Source organism: Miscanthus floridulus, chromosome 7 (assembly GCF_019320115.1).
Source record: "Miscanthus floridulus cultivar M001 chromosome 7, ASM1932011v1, whole genome shotgun sequence".
NCBI classification, from domain to species: domain Eukaryota; kingdom Viridiplantae; phylum Streptophyta; class Magnoliopsida; order Poales; family Poaceae; genus Miscanthus; species Miscanthus floridulus.
In genome coordinates this window covers 132,000,278-132,019,941 of record NC_089586.1, presented here as the reverse complement: position 1 = coordinate 132,019,941, position 19,664 = coordinate 132,000,278, and the positions used below count along the sequence as shown (strand labels likewise).

General features: G+C 45.6%; 1 protein-coding gene, 1 long non-coding RNA gene and 1 pseudogene across 5 annotated transcripts; 1 reads left to right on the top strand and 2 right to left on the bottom strand.

Annotated features, from left to right (window-relative positions):
* Positions 1-1,399: 1,399 nt before the first annotated feature.
* On the top strand, positions 1,400-12,536 carry LOC136468025 (uncharacterized). Its single transcript, XR_010761670.1, has 4 exons — positions 1,400-1,532; positions 3,425-3,479; positions 3,548-3,613; positions 12,014-12,536. It is a non-coding gene; the product is annotated as an uncharacterized lncRNA (long non-coding RNA).
* LOC136468024 (putative wall-associated receptor kinase-like 16) lies at positions 2,223-12,020 on the bottom strand (annotated as a pseudogene).
* A 139-nt stretch (positions 12,537-12,675) lies between the features above and the next one.
* On the bottom strand, positions 12,676-18,621 carry LOC136464843 (uncharacterized). Of its 4 annotated transcripts, none has more exons than XM_066463786.1 (6): positions 18,474-18,621; positions 17,282-17,528; positions 16,415-16,951; positions 15,383-15,444; positions 14,709-15,279; positions 12,676-14,365 (listed from the first exon to the last, which is right to left on the bottom strand). In XM_066463786.1, exons 2-6 carry the CDS (start codon positions 17,456-17,458, stop codon positions 13,118-13,120), a joined length of 2,595 nt encoding a protein of 864 aa, XP_066319883.1. In that variant the 5' UTR covers positions 17,459-17,528; positions 18,474-18,621; the 3' UTR covers positions 12,676-13,117. The 4 variants fall into 4 exon arrangements, with proteins under 4 accessions (XP_066319883.1, XP_066319885.1, XP_066319884.1 ...); XM_066463788.1 differs by having other exon boundaries at positions 18,477-18,596; XM_066463787.1 differs by having other exon boundaries at positions 18,426-18,534.
* Between the last annotated feature and the right edge of the window lie 1,043 nt (positions 18,622-19,664).

Genomic DNA, 19,664 nt, shown 5'->3' with positions numbered 1-19,664 from the left:
GGTATTTTTGTTTTTCTTCAGAGACAATTTCTACTTGGTTTGGATGCTCTTGTTTTGAAAAAAAATACCATTTAGAAAATCACTCGAAACCTAGGGAAAACAATGTGGGCGGCTACGTGAACCCTTTTTATACTTTTTCCTGGTTGCACAAGGTGACGCACACGTAAATTTATACTTTTTTATAGAGATTTTTTCCTTGTACAAGGGTAGGGAGGACTAATAAAGGACCCTTTTGGGATTGGAGCAAAAAAATTTAAAAGAGAAAACGTCCTTTGACCTCTCTTAACTTTCATCAAAGTTCACTTTATCTCCCACAACTTTTGAAACCGATTGGCATTGCTCTCTAGTGGGTTTTGATATTGGTTTTATGCGATGGGGTGCCACACCGCTCATCCTAGTGGGTTTTGATATTGGTTTTATGCGACGTGGCACCACATCAGTCGCGCCCGCAAGAGAGGTAAATCGGACTACGTTGATAGTTCAAGGATCAAATAGACTTTGTCAAAAAAAATATCAATAAAATTATCCAAATGTTTTCTAAAATGCAACAAAAATACCAAAATATGATTTAATCCTAAAAGATTCATAGAAAGCTGGTTTTCACTTTTTGATCTAAAACAAGTTTTATATGAGTTTTCTAAGATCAAATCAAATTTTAGTGTTTAAATTGTGTAACTTTTCTAGAAAAAGTATTTTTTATTTTTTGAAAATAAAATTTCTATAATTTTTTAATAAAGCCTATTTGTCTTCATTGAAATATCAATGTAGTTCAAACTACCTCCCTCACGGCTGATGCATCGAAACTAATACCAAGGAAACGATTTCAACCGGTTTCAAAAGGCTAGAGGGATTAAAAAACGCAATTTTTTGGTTTATAAGAGAGTAAACAGAGCTTCGATAAGAGTTGGGCGGTCAAAAGACCTTCCCCCTTATGGCAATGTTCGGTTGCAAATGAATCCAAGAGGATTGAGGTGGTTTAAATCCCTAGAAAGTCAAAATCCCTCCCAATCCCCTCTAACCCCCATGGAATGGGGTACTCCCTCCATTCTAAATTATAAGTCATTCCAAGAATTTTGGAGAGTCAAAGTACCTCAAGTTTGACCAAATTTATGTGATAAGATAATAATATTTATGATAGCAACTAAGTATCACTGGATTCTTCATTAATTATATTTTCATAGTAATACATATTTGATGTTATAAATCTTTATAATTTTCTCTATGATTTTAGTCAAACTTAAGATGCTTTGACTCTCTAATATTCTTGGAATGACTTATAATTTAGAACGGATGGAGTATAACGGAACATGGCCTAATAGAAGTGAAAGGTTCAGCCCAACGCATGTCTCAGATTTGGTAATCGGTCCACTTTCTCTATTCGGCCCACACACAAATTTGGGCCCAGGCCATCTCTTCTCTCCCTCGCTTGCCGTCTCCTCCATGCTGGCGATTGGCGAAGGCTTCTGCGCGCAGCGGCGGTGGCGCGTTGAGCCGTCGCCGGCGAGGAGTCCCCCACTCGCGACGCGTCCGAGGTATGCTTGCATTGCCTGGTGTTGGGTATGCGTCGTCTCTCCCTGTACCGTCTGGCGCCTTGAGAGCTTCATGTCTGTGCTTCCGTCCTGGTTAGGGGGCTCCAGATTTCAGTTCGGTTCGATCGTTTAGTAGTTCCAAAATTTGGATTCGATTGCTTCGTTTACAGATCCAGGGATCTATGCGGTTGTCCTTGTCCCCGCTGATGTGCCCTTCATGAGTAGAAATTATAATGCTATTATGCTATACTAGAACCATACGATCTATGATGGCTCATGGCTTTGGTCTGTAGGCGCGTCCTTGTTTTTGTTGGCTACATTATATTGGAGAGATATGCTACTGCTGCTGTGCGGATGTGAATCATAACTACTTGTGGCGTGGTGTCTTGCTTCGCTTATTCATTGAAACGGTTCCTATTTTTGGATCTCATGCTAGTCCTTAATTCCTCGAGATAAGCTCAAAGGAAAAGAATAAGCAAATTCTCTTTTCTTACAAGTTACACCCCGTAAAAGTAGGGGGTAAAAGCATATTCTTACAATGATGATAGTGGGTGTATATCCTCCATTACAAAACATTCTTACAAGTAACTGCTGTGCCCGATTATCAAGCATTCTTACAAGTAGTGGGTGTATATTCTCCATTTCAAAACATTGGAGTATAGAACTGAAACTCAGAAACACGTTGCTGTTTAATGATGTTTTTATCTAGCATTCTTACAAGTAATGGGTGCAATTGTCCATTACGAAACATCGGAGTATAAAACTCAAACTCAGTTGCTGCTTTCGATTCATCTGCCATGCTCCAACTCTATGCCGATGCTTCCATATTGTGCATTGCTGGAAGGGCAATTAGAGGAAGGTTTTGCATATAGACTTTCTGTTTCCACAACATGGTGCTGTCAGCTTTTCTTGCCAGGTTCTTCTTATTACTTTAAGCCGCTCAACAACTTCGGTCATCTGTGGACGGTCGTCCCCCTTCATGCTGAGGCATTTCTTTGCGAGTTCAGAAATCGCTTGAAGTGGTTCCATCCCTACCCCTATTATGCTCTTGTCCAGCATATCTTGAAGCTTGGTCTCCTTCGTTGCCATCATAAAAGATGATGCAAGCCCCTTCCGTTCACTGGAATCCTCAGAATATATTGCAGTCTTCCTTGTGATTAGCTCCAATATGACAACCCTGAAACTATAAACATCACTCTTTTCTGTTAGCTGCCGTTCCTGTAGATATTCAGGATCTAGATAGCCAAGAGTTCCTTGGACCATTGTCATAAATTGGGTCTCATTCTTTGCAAGCATGTGTGATGCACCAAAATCAGTCACTTTTGCTGTGTAGTTGTCATCTAGGAGAATGTTTGAAGATTTTACATCTCCATGTATTATGGGTGGGAATGCAGATGAATGGAGATATGCCAGCGCTTCTGCGGATTCTAGGGCTATTCTTAGTCTGTCATCCAATGAGATGGATGACCCTTCACTGTGGACCGACTGGAAGATAGTGCCATTTGGGATGAATTCATAGACCAACATGGGAACTTCCACTTCTAAACAACAGCCTAGAAGCCTGACCACATTCCTGTGGTTTATTTGAGAAAGTATGATGATTTCCTGCACAAATTCATCTTTCTGGTTTGTGTTGCAAACTTTGGAGCGCTTTATGGCTACAACTCTGTTATCCTTCATAATCCCTCTGTAGACCGTGCCATGTCCCCCTCTTCCCAGTTCTCTTCTCTTATCGAAATTGTTGGTTGCATTCTCTAATTCTTCTTTTGAGAATACTCTTACTGTATCTCCTCGTCTTGATCGCATTTTTTCAAGTAAAATAAATCCGCCATTTTGCTTGAAGAAACCATCCTTTTCTTTGATGAGCTCTCTCTTTTGATATTGAATGATCACAGGGAAAATGCAAACAAGGAGAAAGACTGTGCTGATAGAGATACCTACAGTCACCAGGTATTTTTCTATGAAAATAAGATCAATAACCAAAGAAAGGAGAAAATATTGATCTATTGACATTACAGGTTGTAATACAGCACTGGCTCCTGTTATTTTGCATTGGTTGAAGGGGGAAAATCACATGAAACAAGGTATTGGCATTTTCTTAGTATTGTGCACGAATAAATAAGCATAACTGTACAGAACAACAACAACAACAACAACAAAGCCTTTAAGTCCCAAACAAGTTGGGGTAGGCTAGAGTTGAAACCCAACAGAAGCAATCAAGGTTCAGGCACGTGAATAGCTGTCTTCCAAGCACTCCTATCTAAGGCTAAGTCTTTGGGTATATTCCATCCTTTCAAGTCTTCTTTTATTGCCTCTACCCAAGTCAACTTCGGTCTTCCTCTGCCTCTCTTCACGTTACTATCCTGACTTAGGATTCCACTACGCACCGGTGCATCTGGAGGTCTCCGTTGCACATGTGCAAACCATCTCAACCGGTGTTGGACAAGATTTTCTTCAATTGGCGCTACCCCTAATCTCTCACGTATATCATCGTTCCGAACTCGATCCCTTCTTGTATGACCGCAAATTCAACGCAACATACGCATTTCCGCGACACTTAGCTGTTGAATATGTCGTCTTTTCGTAGGCCAACATTCTGCACCATACAACATAGCAGGTCTAATCGCCGTCCTATAAAACTTGCCTTTTAGCTTCTGTGGTACCCTTTTGTCACATAGGACACCAGACGCTTGCCGCCACTTCATCCACCCTGCTTTGATTCTATGGCTAACATCTTCATCAATATCCCCGTCCCTCTGTAGCATTGATCATAAATATCGAAAGGTATCCTTCGTAGGCACTACTTGACCTTCCAAACTAACATCTTCCTCCTCCCGAGTAGTAGTGCCGAAGTCACATCTCATATACTCAGTTTTAGTTCTACTAAGTCTAAAACCTTTGGACTCCAAAGTCTCCCGTCATAACTCCAGTTTCTGATTCACTCCTGTCCGGCTTTCATCAACTAGCTCTACATCGTCCGCGAAAAGCATACACCAAGGGATGTCCCCTTGTATGTCCCTTGTGACCTCATCCATCACTAAAGCAAACAAATAAGGGCTCATAACTGTACAGAACATTTAAATTATTACTAATAGTGAATTGGACCATTGATTGTACTTAAGTAAACTAATTTTGATTCAACCTTAGTTGAACTATAGCACAACTGCAGTTTTGTGTTTCCATGAGCATCAGTATTGACGTATAGTTGCTATTTATGATATATACAGACAGCTAGATAAGGATTTACCTAACACCATCTTTACAGTCTGTAGGATCCTGATAAGGAGCACAATTTATCATACTCGCATCAGTGCTCCGAGTTCCCTTTGGACATGTGCAGCTGTAGCTTCCTATTGTGTTAGTGCATTGGCCAAGGCAAAGATACTGCTCAGGAAAGGCACATTCATCGATGTCTGTTAATGTAACCAGGAAAACAAGGATGCTCATTAAATCAACCTGGCATATTATTTGAACCAGAGGAATTGAAGGCTGGTTGTTGCTTACCTTGGCAGCCTTCTTCCAGATATGGATTCCCCCCATAGCCACTGGAACAGTTGCAGAGATACCCTGGGCCATTGACTGAAGGGATGCACTCGCTGTTCTTGCTAAGACATGCATAGGATGACATATTTTTCTTTGCTTCATCACATGATTCTTCCCCAACAACCCAGTTAAGCACAAGAGGCACGCCATCAATGTACTTGTCAGCAAAATGGTGGCCTGCAAGGTCAGAGATGTAGAAGTTAAGTCCTGCTCCCAGTTATCACTTAGTTATCTGTGCTTAATTATGTTTCTGCTATTAAGGCCTTGGGCAGCACAAGTGACTGTGCAAGTACCCAGGCAGTTAGCTGTTTAGTTAATGCTCTAATGAGCCATCAATGTAATCAATGTGCTACTTATCTCCTATATATGAAAGAGCAGTCGCCTGGGTGTTTAAGCCCTGGCTGATTAGTTTCTTTGTTACCTCTAACAATTGGTACCAGAGCTTAGGTTAGACACCTTCTCACCTTCTCATCTTCTCCATGTCGTCAACCTCCTCTGAGCGCCGGGCTAGGAAGTCCAAGGGAGCCGCTGAGGGCGAGCTGGGCGACCCCTCTGGCAGGGCTGCGCGCTTGAAGGCAGCAGAGGAAGCGGCGGCGCTGGCTGTCAAGGCGGCACAGCAGGCTGCAGCAGCCGCGGAGGCGGCAGCCAGGACAGCGCAGGAGCTGCGGGCGGAGATAGCAGCAGAGAAGGGAGATGAGGAGGAGGAGGAGGAAGAAGAAGAGGAGGACCGGAGGAACCGGCGGCCGCGGACTCCGCCGCGGGACAGGCGCCGTTCACAGTCACCACTGCGTGACCGAAGGCGTCGTGGCGGCGGTCGCTATGAGTCGCCGCAAGGCAGGGTGGTCTACCGCGATTCCGGCAGCGGCACATCATGGCCAATGCTGGACAAGACCAATTATTATGAGTGGAGCCAGACGATGAAGCTCAGGATGCAGGCGCGCGACCTCTGGGAAGCTGTCGAAGGAGGCCCAGTGCAGTTTCGCGACGACAGGCGAGCTCTGGAGGTGATCGTCGCTGCTGTGCCCAAGGAGTTGGGGCTCCCGCTCCTCGACAAGGCGACGGCAAAAGAGGCATGGGATGCCATCGCTGCGACTCGTATCGGTGTGGACAGGGTCCGCCGAGCGACGTTGCAGCGACTGCGTCGGGAGTGGGAGAACATTGACGTCAAGCCTGGCGAGCCGGTGGAGGATTTTGCCCTGCGGCTGTCAACTCTGCACCAGCAGCTGGTGCTTCATGGAGACAGGGACATCGATGAGGCGCGTGTCGTGGAAAAGTTTCTGCGCACGGTGCCGACCAAGTACGCGCAGATCGTCGTCGCCATTGAGCAGTTCCTCGACTTCGAGGCGCTCACGCTTGAAGAAGTGACAGGAAGGCTAAAGGCGGTGGATGACCGTGAAGCGCAAGCTGTGACAGAGCCGGTGTCCATCAACGGCAAGCTGCTGTACACTGAGGAGCAGTGGCGTGCACGTTTCAGGAAGGAGAAGAAAGGCGCAGAAGAAGCTGGCGGTTCTGGTTTCAAGAACCAGCGCGGCGGTGGTGGAGGACGCAGCCGCGGAAGTGGACGCGGACGGGGCAGAGGTGCTGGCCGTGGCGGCGGACGTGGAGAAGGAAATGGCGCCGGCCGTGTTGGCCCCAACACGTGCCTCAACTGCCATCAGGAAGGGCATTGGGCGCGTGAATGTCCCCAGCCGCGCCGTGATGGAACAGAGCGCGGCGGCGGGGGAGGAAATCGTGGTGAACGCGGCGGCGGAAACCGTGGAGGAGGCCGTGGCGGCGGTAACCAAGCTGGGCAGCAAGGAGGACATGAAGGGCGTGCCCAGTTTGCTGAGTGTGAGGAAGATGCAGCTCTGTTTCTGTCTCACGGCTTCATTGAGATGGAACAGAGCACGCTGGAGCTCAACTATACAGCGCAGCGCGTTGAGTTCTTTGAGCCACGTGCACGTGCTTATCTAGGAGCAGATGATGAAGAGATGGCTGGCGGCTGGTACCTTGATTCAGGCGCAACACACCACATGACTGGGCAGCGTGACCTGTTTTCAGACCTGAACACGGACGTTCGAGGCACGGTTCGGTTCGGGGACGCGTCCAAGGTGGAAATCAAGGGCGTTGGCTCAATTGTTTTTGAAGCAAAGACTGGTGAGCATCGTGTTCTTCATGGAGTTTATTTCATTCCGGCGTTGAAGAACTCGATCATGAGCCTCGGTCAACTTGATGAGAATGGCTCAAAGGTGGTGATTGATGATGGAGTACTGCGAATTTGGGAACGCAGCAGCGGTCGCCTACTGGCCAAGGTGAGGCGTGGCGCGAACCGGCTGTATGTACTGCATATGAAGACAGCACAGCCAGTGTGTCTTGCTGCGCGCAGGGATGAGGAGGCATGGAAATGGCATGAGCGTTTTGGGCATCTGAATTTTGAGGCCCTGCGGAGGCTTGGCAAGGAGGAAATGGCAAGAGGGATGCCAAAGATCGATCATGTTGAGCAAGTGTGTGACACTTGTGTCACCACCAAACAGAGGAGGCGATCATTTCCTGCTGCAGCAATATATCGTGCTCAGGATCACCTTGAATTGGTGCATGGTGATCTCTGTGGGCCAGTTACACCAGCAACTTCGGCAGGTAATCGCTATATTCTGCTGCTTGTAGATGATGCCACACGATTCATGTGGGCAGTGCTGCTGTCATCTAAGGATGCTGCAGCAGATGCTATCAAGAAGGTGAAGGCTGCTGCAGAGGTGGAAAGTGGGCGTAAACTGAAAGTTCTGCGCACAGATAACGGAGGAGAGTTTACTGTTGCAGAATTTGCTGCTTATTGTGCCAATGAAGGAGTCAAAAGGCATTACAGTGCTCCTCATTCACCACAGCAGAATGGCGTGGTGGAGCGTAGAAATCAAACCGTGGTGGCCATGGCACGTGCCTTACTCAAGCAGCGCCAGATGCCAGCCAAGTTTTGGGGGGAGGCAGTGATGACTGCTGTGCATATTCTGAATCGGTCACCAACCAAGGCTCTAGGTGATGTCACTCCCTATGAAGCATGGCATGGCCGAACACCCACTGTTGGCCATCTGAAGGTGTTTGGTTGTGTGGCATATACTCGCCGTTTGTCTCAGCTCAGGAAACTTGATGATCGTGGTGAAGCTGGAGTGTTTATTGGTTATGCAGAAGGAGCTAAGGCTTATAGGGTGTTTGAGCCTGTGAGCGGGCGTGTCAGGATCAGCCGTGATGTTGTATTTGATGAAGAACATGGCTGGGATTGGTCCTCGCCGGAATCTGGGCCATCAGCTGTGAACAGCAGTGAATTCACAGTTGAGTATGCCTGGTCAGAGGAGGTGAGCGAACCAGCGCCGCCGTCGTCGCCTCTGCTCCCGGATTCACCAAGAACATCCGCACCAAACAGCCCAATTGGAGTTGAAGGAACAGAGGGCTCCGCATCAACTCATCCTCAAGCTAATTCTGCTCCAGCGGCATTGGAAGTGTCACCACCGCCACCAAGTCCTCAGATTGAGCATGCCACGCCTCTGGAGGATGATGATGATCGACTGGATGCTTATCACGAGGATGAACCACTTCGCTACAGAACTGTCAGCAATATCATTGGCCAGCAGCCCACACCGCCACCTGCAACTCGCCTGTTCGCAGAGCTGCATCTAACGCACTCTGGCGAACCAACTTCGCATACTGAAGCCAAGAGAGATCCAGCGTGGTGCGCAGCAATGAAAGAAGAGCTGCGATCAGTAGAGAGAAACAAGACCTGGGAGCTTGTGAAGCCTCCTGCTGGTCACCGTCCAATCACCCTGAAGTGGGTGTTCAAATTGAAGAAGGACGAACACGGTAATGTTATCAAACACAAAGCCAGACTTGTCGCTCGTGGCTTTGTCCAGCAAGAAGGCGTGGATTATGATGATGCTTTCGCCCCTGTCGCACGCATGGAATCCGTTCGAGTCTTGTTGGCTCTGGCGGCACAGGAGGGTTGGTCTGTTCATCAGATGGACGTCAAGTCCGCATTTCTGAATGGAGACCTCAACGAGGAGGTATATGTGCATCAGCCGCCTGGCTTTGTTGTTGCTGGACAAGAAGACAAGGTGTATCGCTTGCGCAAAGCTCTGTATGGCCTACGGCAAGCACCAAGAGCATGGAATGCAAAGCTTGATTCAACATTGAAGAAGAAAGGTTTCAGACAAAGCAACCATGAAGCTGCAATCTATAGGCGAGGTTCTGGAAACTCTCTGTTGCTTGTCGGTGTGTATGTGGATGATTTGATCATCACAGGGGCCAAAGAGCAGGATGTTGAAAGCTTCAAGGCTGAAATGAAAGCAACATTTGAGATGAGTGACCTCGGGCTCTTAAGCTTCTATCTGGGCATTGAAGTACAGCAGAGCACCGATGGCATCACCCTTAGACAGACTCACTATGCCAAAAGGATACTGGAATTGGGTGGTATGGTGGACTGCAACCCAGCAGCCACTCCTATGGAGGAAAGGCTAAGATTGAGCAAGAAGAGTACAGCCAAGGAAGTTGATCCAACACAGTACAGGCAGCTGGTTGGAAGCCTGCGATATTTGGTTCATACTCGACCTGACTTGGCATTTGCAGTCGGGTTTGTGAGTAGATTTCTGGAGAGGCCCACCATAGAGCATCAGCAGGCAGTGAAGCGTATCCTTCGGTATGTGGCAGGCAGTCTGGAGTATGGCCTGCACTTCACCAAGGCATCCAGTGAAGCCAGATTCATTGGCTACTGTGACTCAGACTTGGCTGGAGATATTGACTCAAGCAAGAGCACTACAGGTTGTCTATTCTTCCTAGGCAACAATCTGGTCAGTTGGCAGTCCATTAAACAAAGAGTGGTTGCCTTATCTAGCTGTGAAGCAGAGTATGTTGCCATGACTACTGCTGCAACACAAGCTCTGTGGCTGTCCAGGTTACTTGCTGAATTGTTGGGAAAGAAAGTGGAAGTAGTAGAGCTGCGAGTGGATAACAGATCAGCAATGGCACTTGCAAAGAACCCTGTCTTTCATGACAGAAGCAAGCATATCAGAATCAAACAACACTTCATCAGAGATTGTGTTGAAGAAGGCAGCATCAAGACTGAGTCCGTCGCCACAAATGATCAACTGGCAGACATTCTGACTAAGGCCTTAGGCAAGGCCAAGTTTGAAGACATGAGAAGCAAGATTGGGATCATGAAGATCAAGGATGGGGGAAGCAGGTCTTAGGGGGAGAACTGTAGAAGTTAAGTCCTGCTCCCAGTTATCACTTAGTTATCTGTGCTTAATTATGTTTCTGCTATTAAGGCCTTGGGCAGCACAAGTGACTGTGCAAGTACCCAGGCAGTTAGCTGTTTAGTTAATGCTCTAATGAGCCATCAATGTAATCAATGTGCTACTTATCTCCTATATATGAAAGAGCAGTCGCCTGGGTGTTTAAGCCCTGGCTGATTAGTTTCTTTGTTACCTCTAACAATAGACATCAAACCTGAACTGCTGGGTCTCAATCACGAAGGCGTAACTGCATGGGTTGAACTCTAGCACGCTTGTACTCCGCCTTGTTGAGAAGGTGGTGTTGAAGTAGGTGAGGTTTGCCGGGATTGATGTCTGGCAACAACCCATGCCGGTGCACTGGCCGCTGGTGTCGACGCTTGCATTGCTGCTGCAAAACGACATGCATCCACTGGTGTAAGAGTTTGCATTTTCACCTTGGATGAACGCGATGGTGTCACACCCAATCGCCGTGAACTTATTCTTGGTATGTGATATCTGGTAATAAGACGCTAGATCCGTGGGAGATCTAGCGAAGTCAGTGATGCCAGTGTCATTGTAGCAGTCCCACGTCAGATGCTTGTGTACTCGAGCCTCCCCTTGCAGCAGAAAGATATCAAAGGCCCAGAAGGAGAAACTAAACATTCTTAAAACATATATGAGAGTGGAATAAATATTTTTGGTATTTTTGTCATATTTTATTTTTTTTTTGGTATTTTTGAATTTTTAGTTTTTTTAAATGATAATAAATAAATAAATAAATAAATGCAGAAGATAAAATGCAGAAAAGAAAAGATACAAGGTACCTTTGCAGGGAACTTCCCCCATGCTAGCTCGAGGCCTAAGGTTTGGGGTTGCTTGGTGAAGATTCTGCGGTACATTTTATATATATTTTACTTAGTTTACTTATCCATGTCTATACTTAGTAGTTTTGGAACTGTGATCAAACTAAATATCATGTTTAATTTGACCAAGGTAGGCTTAATCAATCTCAGCACCATGCTTAATTTGAAAAGCCTATGAAAGTATGATTGCACAAAAAATCATACCCAAACCAAAGCATACTTTGTATAGAACATGGTAGGATAAACAAGGTTTATTTAGATCTAATATTAACAATACTATAGTTTTATTATCTAGTAATTCTGATAATTGTTTATTAAATCATAAAGGATAACTATCGATTACCTTCGACAAGGGCTCACCATTTTAAGTCCAATGAGCAGGACTCTTCTCCCTTCAATTTTTGCTTGATGATGGAACATCCGTGCCTAGAGGAGTAGACGCGGATGATTGCACCTTCTTAGGTCTCCACACCATTTTGTTTGATTTCGGTGGTGTGGAGGTGGTCTTCGGAGCTTCTTCATTTTGTTTCCACACCTTTTTGTCCTTCTTAGGTGGTGCGGGAACAACCTTCGGGGCTTCTTCTTTTGGCTTTGGGTTGTTCTTCTTTGGCTCCGACCGATGCCGAAAGGGTAGGGGACGCTCAGGTTGCCACATCTTTCTTGGCATCCGGGACGTGCCATCCCTCCGGCAAGTGCCAGCAGGCGCGTGGTGCTCAGCATGGTGGCGAGCAAGAGCAGCCATGGTGGTGAACGCCAGGGCATGGCTGGCTCTCTCATATCTCCCTTGCTATGTATCTGTTGAGCTCATTTGGTTTCATCTGGAATGCCCATTACATTGGTGCAGAGGGGTGGAGAGCTGGTGGATACGAAGAGAAGAGATGATATGCTGCTGCAGGCCATTACATATTCTGCATTGGTACCTAGAGGTCTTGCTTCCCGGCAAGGAGAAGGGCCAACCCAAGCCAACTTACCTGTTGTCTGTCGACTTCGAGTTGGCCGTCATCGATAATGCTTGGTTTTTGGATTGTGATGCAAGACGGCTATGTTGGTTCTCAATTATGAATCTTGGACAAATGTATTGTACATAATATACGATGGTGATTGGCTGATTGCCTGCCCTGGTGTGGTGTTGTTGAGGGTGACAACAATGAGGTAGCTCTGTAAGTTCTAGACTCTAGTGCTGTCATCCAGTAGTAGACTAATGCATTTGCTAGTTCACCAGTTGGTAGCCTGGCGCCCTGGCTGCCTACCTTTGCGCTCGGTCAGCATAATCCAAGACCAAGATGATGTCATACTGTCATTAGCCTGTTCCATTTGGGTATATTAGAACCAACAAAAGAGATTACAATGCATTCCATGGTTTGTCATGGTGTACTATATGCTGTTACGGAGTATTTGTTCGATCTGGAAGGCAACACCAATACTCCATCCGGCCGGCCGGCCCGGCGGCAAATAAAACAAAACAAAAAAAAAAAAGATGACAACTGAAGAAACAGAGAAAATATATACTCATGAAAACTGCCCATGCTTAAGCATGAAAATAACATTACCCAACAGGATTTGAATCAGCATGAGCCCAATATGCATATTAGGCCGTCCCAAGCACAGTTACAAGCAACTAGGCAATCCGTTCACTACATACACAGCGCCCCCAATCACAATGCTATGGTCACGTGGATGCGTGAGTGGACTCCTGTTGTTAGAACCTCTCCTCACTATGGATACAAAGAGCTGGTGATAAAATATACACTGCTGCTACTACTTTATACAAGATGCAATCCGATTATTCACTAGCATGACATTACAGAGAGCATGCCAGCTTGATCAGATGTACCACACCTTTCGTCGCTTACTGTCAACCAGCTTCAACATCAAATAGGAATGGGAATGCTACATGTAATTGCAGCCTGGCACAAAGGAATAACAAGAGCCCATGTTAAGCATGGGCTCAGCTGTCAGACACCGTCTCTTCGGATGACGCGCCGGTGTCGCTCGGGATGGCACCGTTGGGTGCTGTGGTGCCTTTAGCCCCACAGTTCAGATCCAATGCCTCACCAGACAGGAACAGCCTCTTGCTGAACGACCGCCAATCCGCATTCCTCCTCATCGCGCGCTTCATGTCGTCACAAAAGAGAGAGGAGCCTCCCCTTGGTGGATCTGCGGCTGAACGCCCTGGTGCTGGCACCATGCTCGGCCACATCTCAGGGTTGATTCGACTGGTGCCAATTTCGGCATCCTTTGTAAGCCACTGGGGAAGGCTGTTGATCGGTTGCTGGTTGGTGAGAAGGAGCTGGGGCACCCTGTCTGATGGTTCTTGGAACCAAGGTGACTTGTTCTCGTAGTATGACTTATGGAGCTTGGATGCCCTTCTGCGCCTGCTGCCACTTCTTCCATATGAGGAAGAAGCCCCAGGGAAGCCTCCCAGGGACATATTTCTAGGCCCACCATCAATTCCATGAAAGTTAAGCCAACCCAGGCTTGATGAATGATGCTGACCTCTCTCTGAAGCACGGGCATTGCGAAAGTAGACGTCGCCCAATGAAAGGTCTGTTTGGGCCCCAAGAAATGCAGACTTTGAGCATCCAGAGCATGAAGCTCTACCAAGATAATCTTCGCCCATATGAAGAGGTGGCACAGGACCCAGAGCAGATGCCACAAGCTTCTTCTGCTCCTTGTCCCATTGCCTAGCAAGATCCTCAGGCATTCTTGAGTTTGAAAACCGTAGTCGAGTATCCTTCAACATTGCATTCCAATTATTAACGCCATATCTCCTAACTCCGATCCAAAGAAAATCCAACTCTTCTTCTGACCATGGAGCCGACAGCCTCTTGTAGGAGTATGTGCCAAGCTTTTCGGTTAACTTATGAGATGTGCGGGAGGTGCCTCCAAGAAACAACTTATCGCTCCTCAGAGCAGCCACACTATTGTCTGTGAAACTGTCCAGGCTGAGGTCTAAACTGAATTCAGGAGCCCTGTCCATTATTCTGAACTTGAGTTCTGAAGGCAAGCTTTTTGGTCCCTTCAAACTCCCAGTGTTCCATGGTGGACCCAGATCAAAGAAATTTGAGTATGAGGTATGCATGGTTGAGCTTTCTTCATGCTGCTGTTGTTTGCCACGGATAGTATCTTTCTCCTTTGTGAAAAACAACCTTTCAATTGGTTGAGACATTTGCTTTCGAGCATTAACAATTAGATCCTGCAACAAAAAAAGAAAATGTTTCACATCATCTGAGGCACAAACATATGCACTGTTAAGATTTCTTTTACAGTGTAGTATGCTATATGACAAAAGAAAAGGAAAACAAGCTTGTAATGGCAAAATTAAATGAAGTATGTGAAACAAGCCATCCCTCTAACTGCAAAGGAATTTAGATTGAAGCTAATGGCTATATATCATTCAGATAAAAAAAATTGAAACAAATACAGATTAAAAAAATACGCCACTGAGAAAACAATCTCATTTAGCGCATGGAGAATTTGGAAATGTGGCAAAATGCCAAGTAAACAAGTAATGAAAGGGGTAGTTCTATTATCCTCACCTGATCTGGCAGCCTTTGAACTGTTGAGTCATCCAAACAGGGAAGTTCCTCTTGTCTTAATTCAGTACAGTTCAGGTCGATCTTCCCGAAAGAAGTTCTTTTATTTTGATTATGGAGCCCTTGATCAAGAGCCTCTGAATTTTCCAGCTCCTTGCCTCTCTCATCATTATCATCATCCAAGACAATTATTGGAACATTTTTTGTTGAACCTTGAGATTCTGGAATATCTTCTACCACAGATTTATTGGTTGGTTTCAACCAACTGACATCTAGTTTTTGTCTTGGAGACTGCCGGGAAGTAGTTTCCCCAGTACAATGTCCGCCCTGCACATCAATAACTTTTGGAACTTCAATAGTATTCGGTGATGTTCCGTTTGAGTCCTCCATTCGCGTATCTTGCCCACTGATCTCTTGCACACCAGTGAACTTTGACATTGGTGTAACATCATCTTCCAGGGTCATCTTTTGGTTCAACACTGGTGTTACATCATCTTCCAAAATCATGTTTTGGTTTACGTCTTGAGTAATCTGTGGAACCACATGTTGAACTGAGGATTTTACGATGTGCGAACTACAAAAGGGACTTTGTATCAATTCCTTATGTGTGTATCAATCAACTAATATTAGTTCTAGATCACAATCGCAGAGCTATCAAATGCAAGTATTCATCATACCTTTCTTGTTCAGGTGACTGTTCAGCTTGTTTAGAAGGTCCAGTATTGCTTAATGTAGCTACCTGTAAATAAATTAAATGCGATTTCTGATTATTTTCAATGCCCAGGCAAGGAAATTGTCAATTACAACATAGGTTATTGCCAAAGTAATACATGAAAAGCAGTGTGAGTGCACCTATAGTGCATAAAAATCGGTGGAAGACAGAAGCTACAGAAAAAATAATATAATTCTACAACTACAAGATGGTAAGGCTGTGCATTATTTTGTTGATATTTTAATACACTCATACAAAAGCATAATCTTTTAACAGCATCATTTTTTCCCATTCCCTACACTGAATAGTATCTAGAAATAGTTATAACTTTTAAACACATAAGGTAATAAACATAAATTAAAAAGGCACAATACTACCTGGTTGATGTTGGAAACCTTTTAACCATCATAATATTTCTGTACAGTGACACACAATTCTGGGCTTCTTTATGTTTTTGGCACTTTACGTATTCATAGTGATAAGGCTGTTTCTGAGTACCATTGCAGTTTTATTCCATTATGCGTTTTAGAGAAGTGCATAAGATCACTCATCTGGCTAACCTCATAGCTTAGATTACAAAATTCAAAGCCTGATACAGGAAATAAGATAAGTTGATGTGCATACATTATGAAATCATGTCAGCACTAAAAGAGCACTAGCTACCTTCTATTGTTTGCCAGTTAACTAAATTATGCACACACCCATTCCTACAGAAAAACTTTACAATTAACAGCAGTACATCAGAGCTGGAAGTACACATCAATACTATATCAAATGGCCCCAAGCAACAGACCACTCAAACCAGCAAGAGGAAAAAAAAAAGGACAGACCTAACAAGTTGCTATTTTAAACAAAGACAACACAATTTTCTAAACAATCTTCACCTCATTACTATATCAAATGCCTCCCAAACAAAAGCAGGGATATCAAGGAATGTTCAAAAGAATTATGTCATTTAGATGCAGCTGTACAGGAAAAAATGAGGGTAAAAACATACCTTATCCTCAATATCCAAAGGGTTTGGAGCAGTATGTTTGAGCAATGTTGTAGCGTTCAGTGATGATTGTGGTGAGCTGCATGTCAGTGTTGAACACTGTTTGTCGTTGTCCGGTGAACAAATTTCCTCTGCTGGTTCATCCAAATTAGTTTTCTTCTTAACTCGCCTGCGAAAGGTGAGCAGAGGACTAAACCTTTTCCTACATAGGCCAGGGACGACAGCAATCTCCGTCCCTGTAGGTGAATTTATTTCCACAGGGGCAGAGATATTTGAATCTTTTATCTGATTAATCGTCCCGTCAGCAAGCATGAGATCACACACAGAACTTGAAACAGGAATTTGATTCTTTGCATCATCAATGCATTGTGATTTATTGCTATGTGCCTCTGTGGTTGAGGCAATGGTGGCACAACAAATCTCAGGTTGCCCTTTCCGTGGTAATGATTCATATAGCTGATCCTGTCCTTTCTCTGGTTCACATTTTTCTTTGATGTTTTGTTGCAACATGGAGAGATGCTGCTGCTTTTTAGTTGTAATCTGCCAAATTTTTCAGATAAGAAATGGGTGTCAGACAATAAAACTGATGGAAGAGGAAACAGAAGACTGATCAGGATTAAACATGAAAAATAATCTGTTTCAGAACACGATTCATGAAATCATGCAGCTATTGACAACTTTAGACAAGCATCTACATGACACCACAAGTTTGATGCCCAAGAAAATCAGATGCAGATGCAGTCTTTTGCGCTTTCAAGAAAGCTGCGAACAGCAGTAACCATAACATGGACAATCACAACAGCAAGTGGTAGAAATGATATAGTAAGATAATAACAAATCAACAAGAGTAACAGAGGCAAGATTCCTCACATGATTATCTTCATTTACCACGGCGGTCTCAGCAGGGCCCTCAGACTTAAGTTGTAAACTGCTGGCAGCTACATTGCTGGAGGCAGCAGGAGATGAATCAAGAACTGTGTCGTCTTCTGTATGGGCATGTGAGGCAGAACGCTTCCTCTTGTATGTTATCATGACCTTGGTGCTCATCCTGATAAGCACAGATGCTAAAGGAAGTAAAGCTTGCCAGCTGTATCGGCTATGTTTTCAACTGCTTTCACTGCAAAAGAGACAAGTGATGAGGTGTGAGTAAAGTTCCAGCAGTGATAGAAATTTGCTGAGGAAAAAAACAAAAGTTAAGAGGGGGGAAGAAAAGTGAGGCAAGAGCGACTGTCATTCCCCTCCCCACCCACCCACCCACACCCCCGGGAGGGCTGCTAGTGTCCATTACAACTGCACATGAACATTGCTACACACAGACGGTCACTGGGGCATTGGGGTTCAGCAGAATCCCCAGTTTTTTTCATATTATGAAACAGAAATGCACAGCCGGTTTAATTGGCTGCAAAGAATTAACTACTATGGTGAAAACAACTTGAGATGCACCAAGCTGCAACCGTGTGTGCGCGCTCAAGAAGAACTTAATGAGGCATGATGAATAGTCTACCCTACCCAGTAGAACATCCTGCACTAAATGCATGGAGTCACGCAAAGAAAGGGAACCGAACGTCCCCAAGCAGAGTAGAAAGCCAAGTCCGTGAACAATCCATGCCGGCAAGGCAGTGCTACCTTATATACGAAAATAAAGAAACTTAAGAAATCAAAACATCCGGCTGGATCCCCCACTCCACGGCATGACGAAATGAGGATGGCGTGGAGGGGGAAACAAAAGGATTGCGAGCCCTCCTCGCCCGTCCCGGGGACCGAGATCTCTCCCGCCGCCGGCGGCGGCGATGGAGCGCGGGGAAATTGGCTTGGTGCCGGGAGAAAGCGGAGGAGAACGGAATTTTCGGATGGGGACGGGAGGAGGAAGGCGGCCGCGCCTTTTTCCACAGCAGAAAAGAGAAAGTTGCAGGAGGAAACGAAACAATCCACCAAACCAAACCAAACCCAACCACCACTCCTCCATTCCATTCCAAAAGAAAGAAAAAAAAAAGACGAAGCAGCAATCCCGCACCAGACCAAGAATGACGCGGAGAGCGATGAGCGGAGGAGCCTTGCTTACCACCTCAGCTTCGCCATGTCGATCGCGGATGCGCGGGGCGCGGCGGCGGACTGGGGAGAAGGGATGCGGGGGTGGTGGTGGTGGGACGGATGGAAAGGGACAAGAACCTGCTGCTGGTGCTGCTCCTCCTCCTCCTCCTCCTCCTGCGTTTGTTATTCCGGGGCGGGTGAACGGACGGAAATGCCCCTCGTCGCTCCTATCAGAGCCTCAGAATGGGGAGGGGTAGTTTTGTAAACTGGAAAAGTCGGAGGCCTGGAGTGGTTCGTTTCTGCTTCCCGGGGAATGTTCCTTTGTTTGGTTTTTGGGCTGCCCCGAACCTTCGAAATCCGATGGCGGGTTCAGACACCACACACACACGCACCACGCGCGCCGTCCCACCCCCCCCCCCCCCCCCCCCCTTGTTTTTTCCCCCCTCCTCCTTTTCCCGCGGAGGAGGATGAATCAGGGAACAGGCAGAGGCAAGCAACACACTCCTCCTACAGTCCTATTACTACTACAAAGCTAGGCAGGGGCTACACCAGGATTGCTTTTTTAAAGTTTCGCTTCTCTTATAATACGTATTTTTCAGCTTGTTTTTTTAGCTAGAACAATGTTTTTCTCTCACAACGAATCAGCCGGAGCAGTATTTCGACTCGTTTTTTCAGCGAAGCGAACGAAAGCCGGCTTATTCGGCTTCTTTTTCCAGCCGGAACAGTGTTTTTCTCTCACAATAATTCAGCTTTGGCTTATTTTTTCAGTCAATTTCAGCCAAGCGAACGGAGCCATAATGGGTAGCCTTTCATGGAATCAGCGGATCGTTGCGTAAAGAAGTCCGGATAAAGTTCGGCACCTCATGAAACCAGATTGAATCACAAGACTGGTAAGTTGATCTATCTAGAATGGCTCTGTTCGCTTGTCTTATGAGCCATACTATTTTAGCGTAAGAACAGCGTTTTTCTCTTACAATAAATCAGCGAACAGTATTTTCAGCCATGGTTTTTCAACGAAGCGAACAGGACCAATATGAGCTATCACGTTTCAGCTACTGACACAAATAAAGTAAAAAAACAATTGATGAAATTCTTGTCTCTTGCTTGATGTCATGCAGCCTGTTCGGTTGGCTGGTTCGTATCGTTGTTGGTTCGTAAAGAAGTACTGCTGGCCGGTTTATGTGAGAGAAAAATACTGTTTCGGCTGGAAATTTACGATCGT

Excerpts from the sequence above, each read along its gene's own strand:
- LOC136464843 (XM_066463786.1), bottom strand. The coding sequence starts at position 17,458 with ATGAGCACCAAGGTCATGATAACATACAAGAGGAAGCGTTCTGCCTCA. Across the intron at positions 15,280-15,382 it reads CAGTCACCTGAACAAGAAAG|TTCGCACATCGTAAAATCCT; the intron begins GTATGATGAATA and ends TCCCTTTTGTAG. Across the intron at positions 14,366-14,708 it reads TTCAAAGGCTGCCAGATCAG|GATCTAATTGTTAATGCTCG; the intron begins GTGAGGATAATA and ends TTTTTGTTGCAG.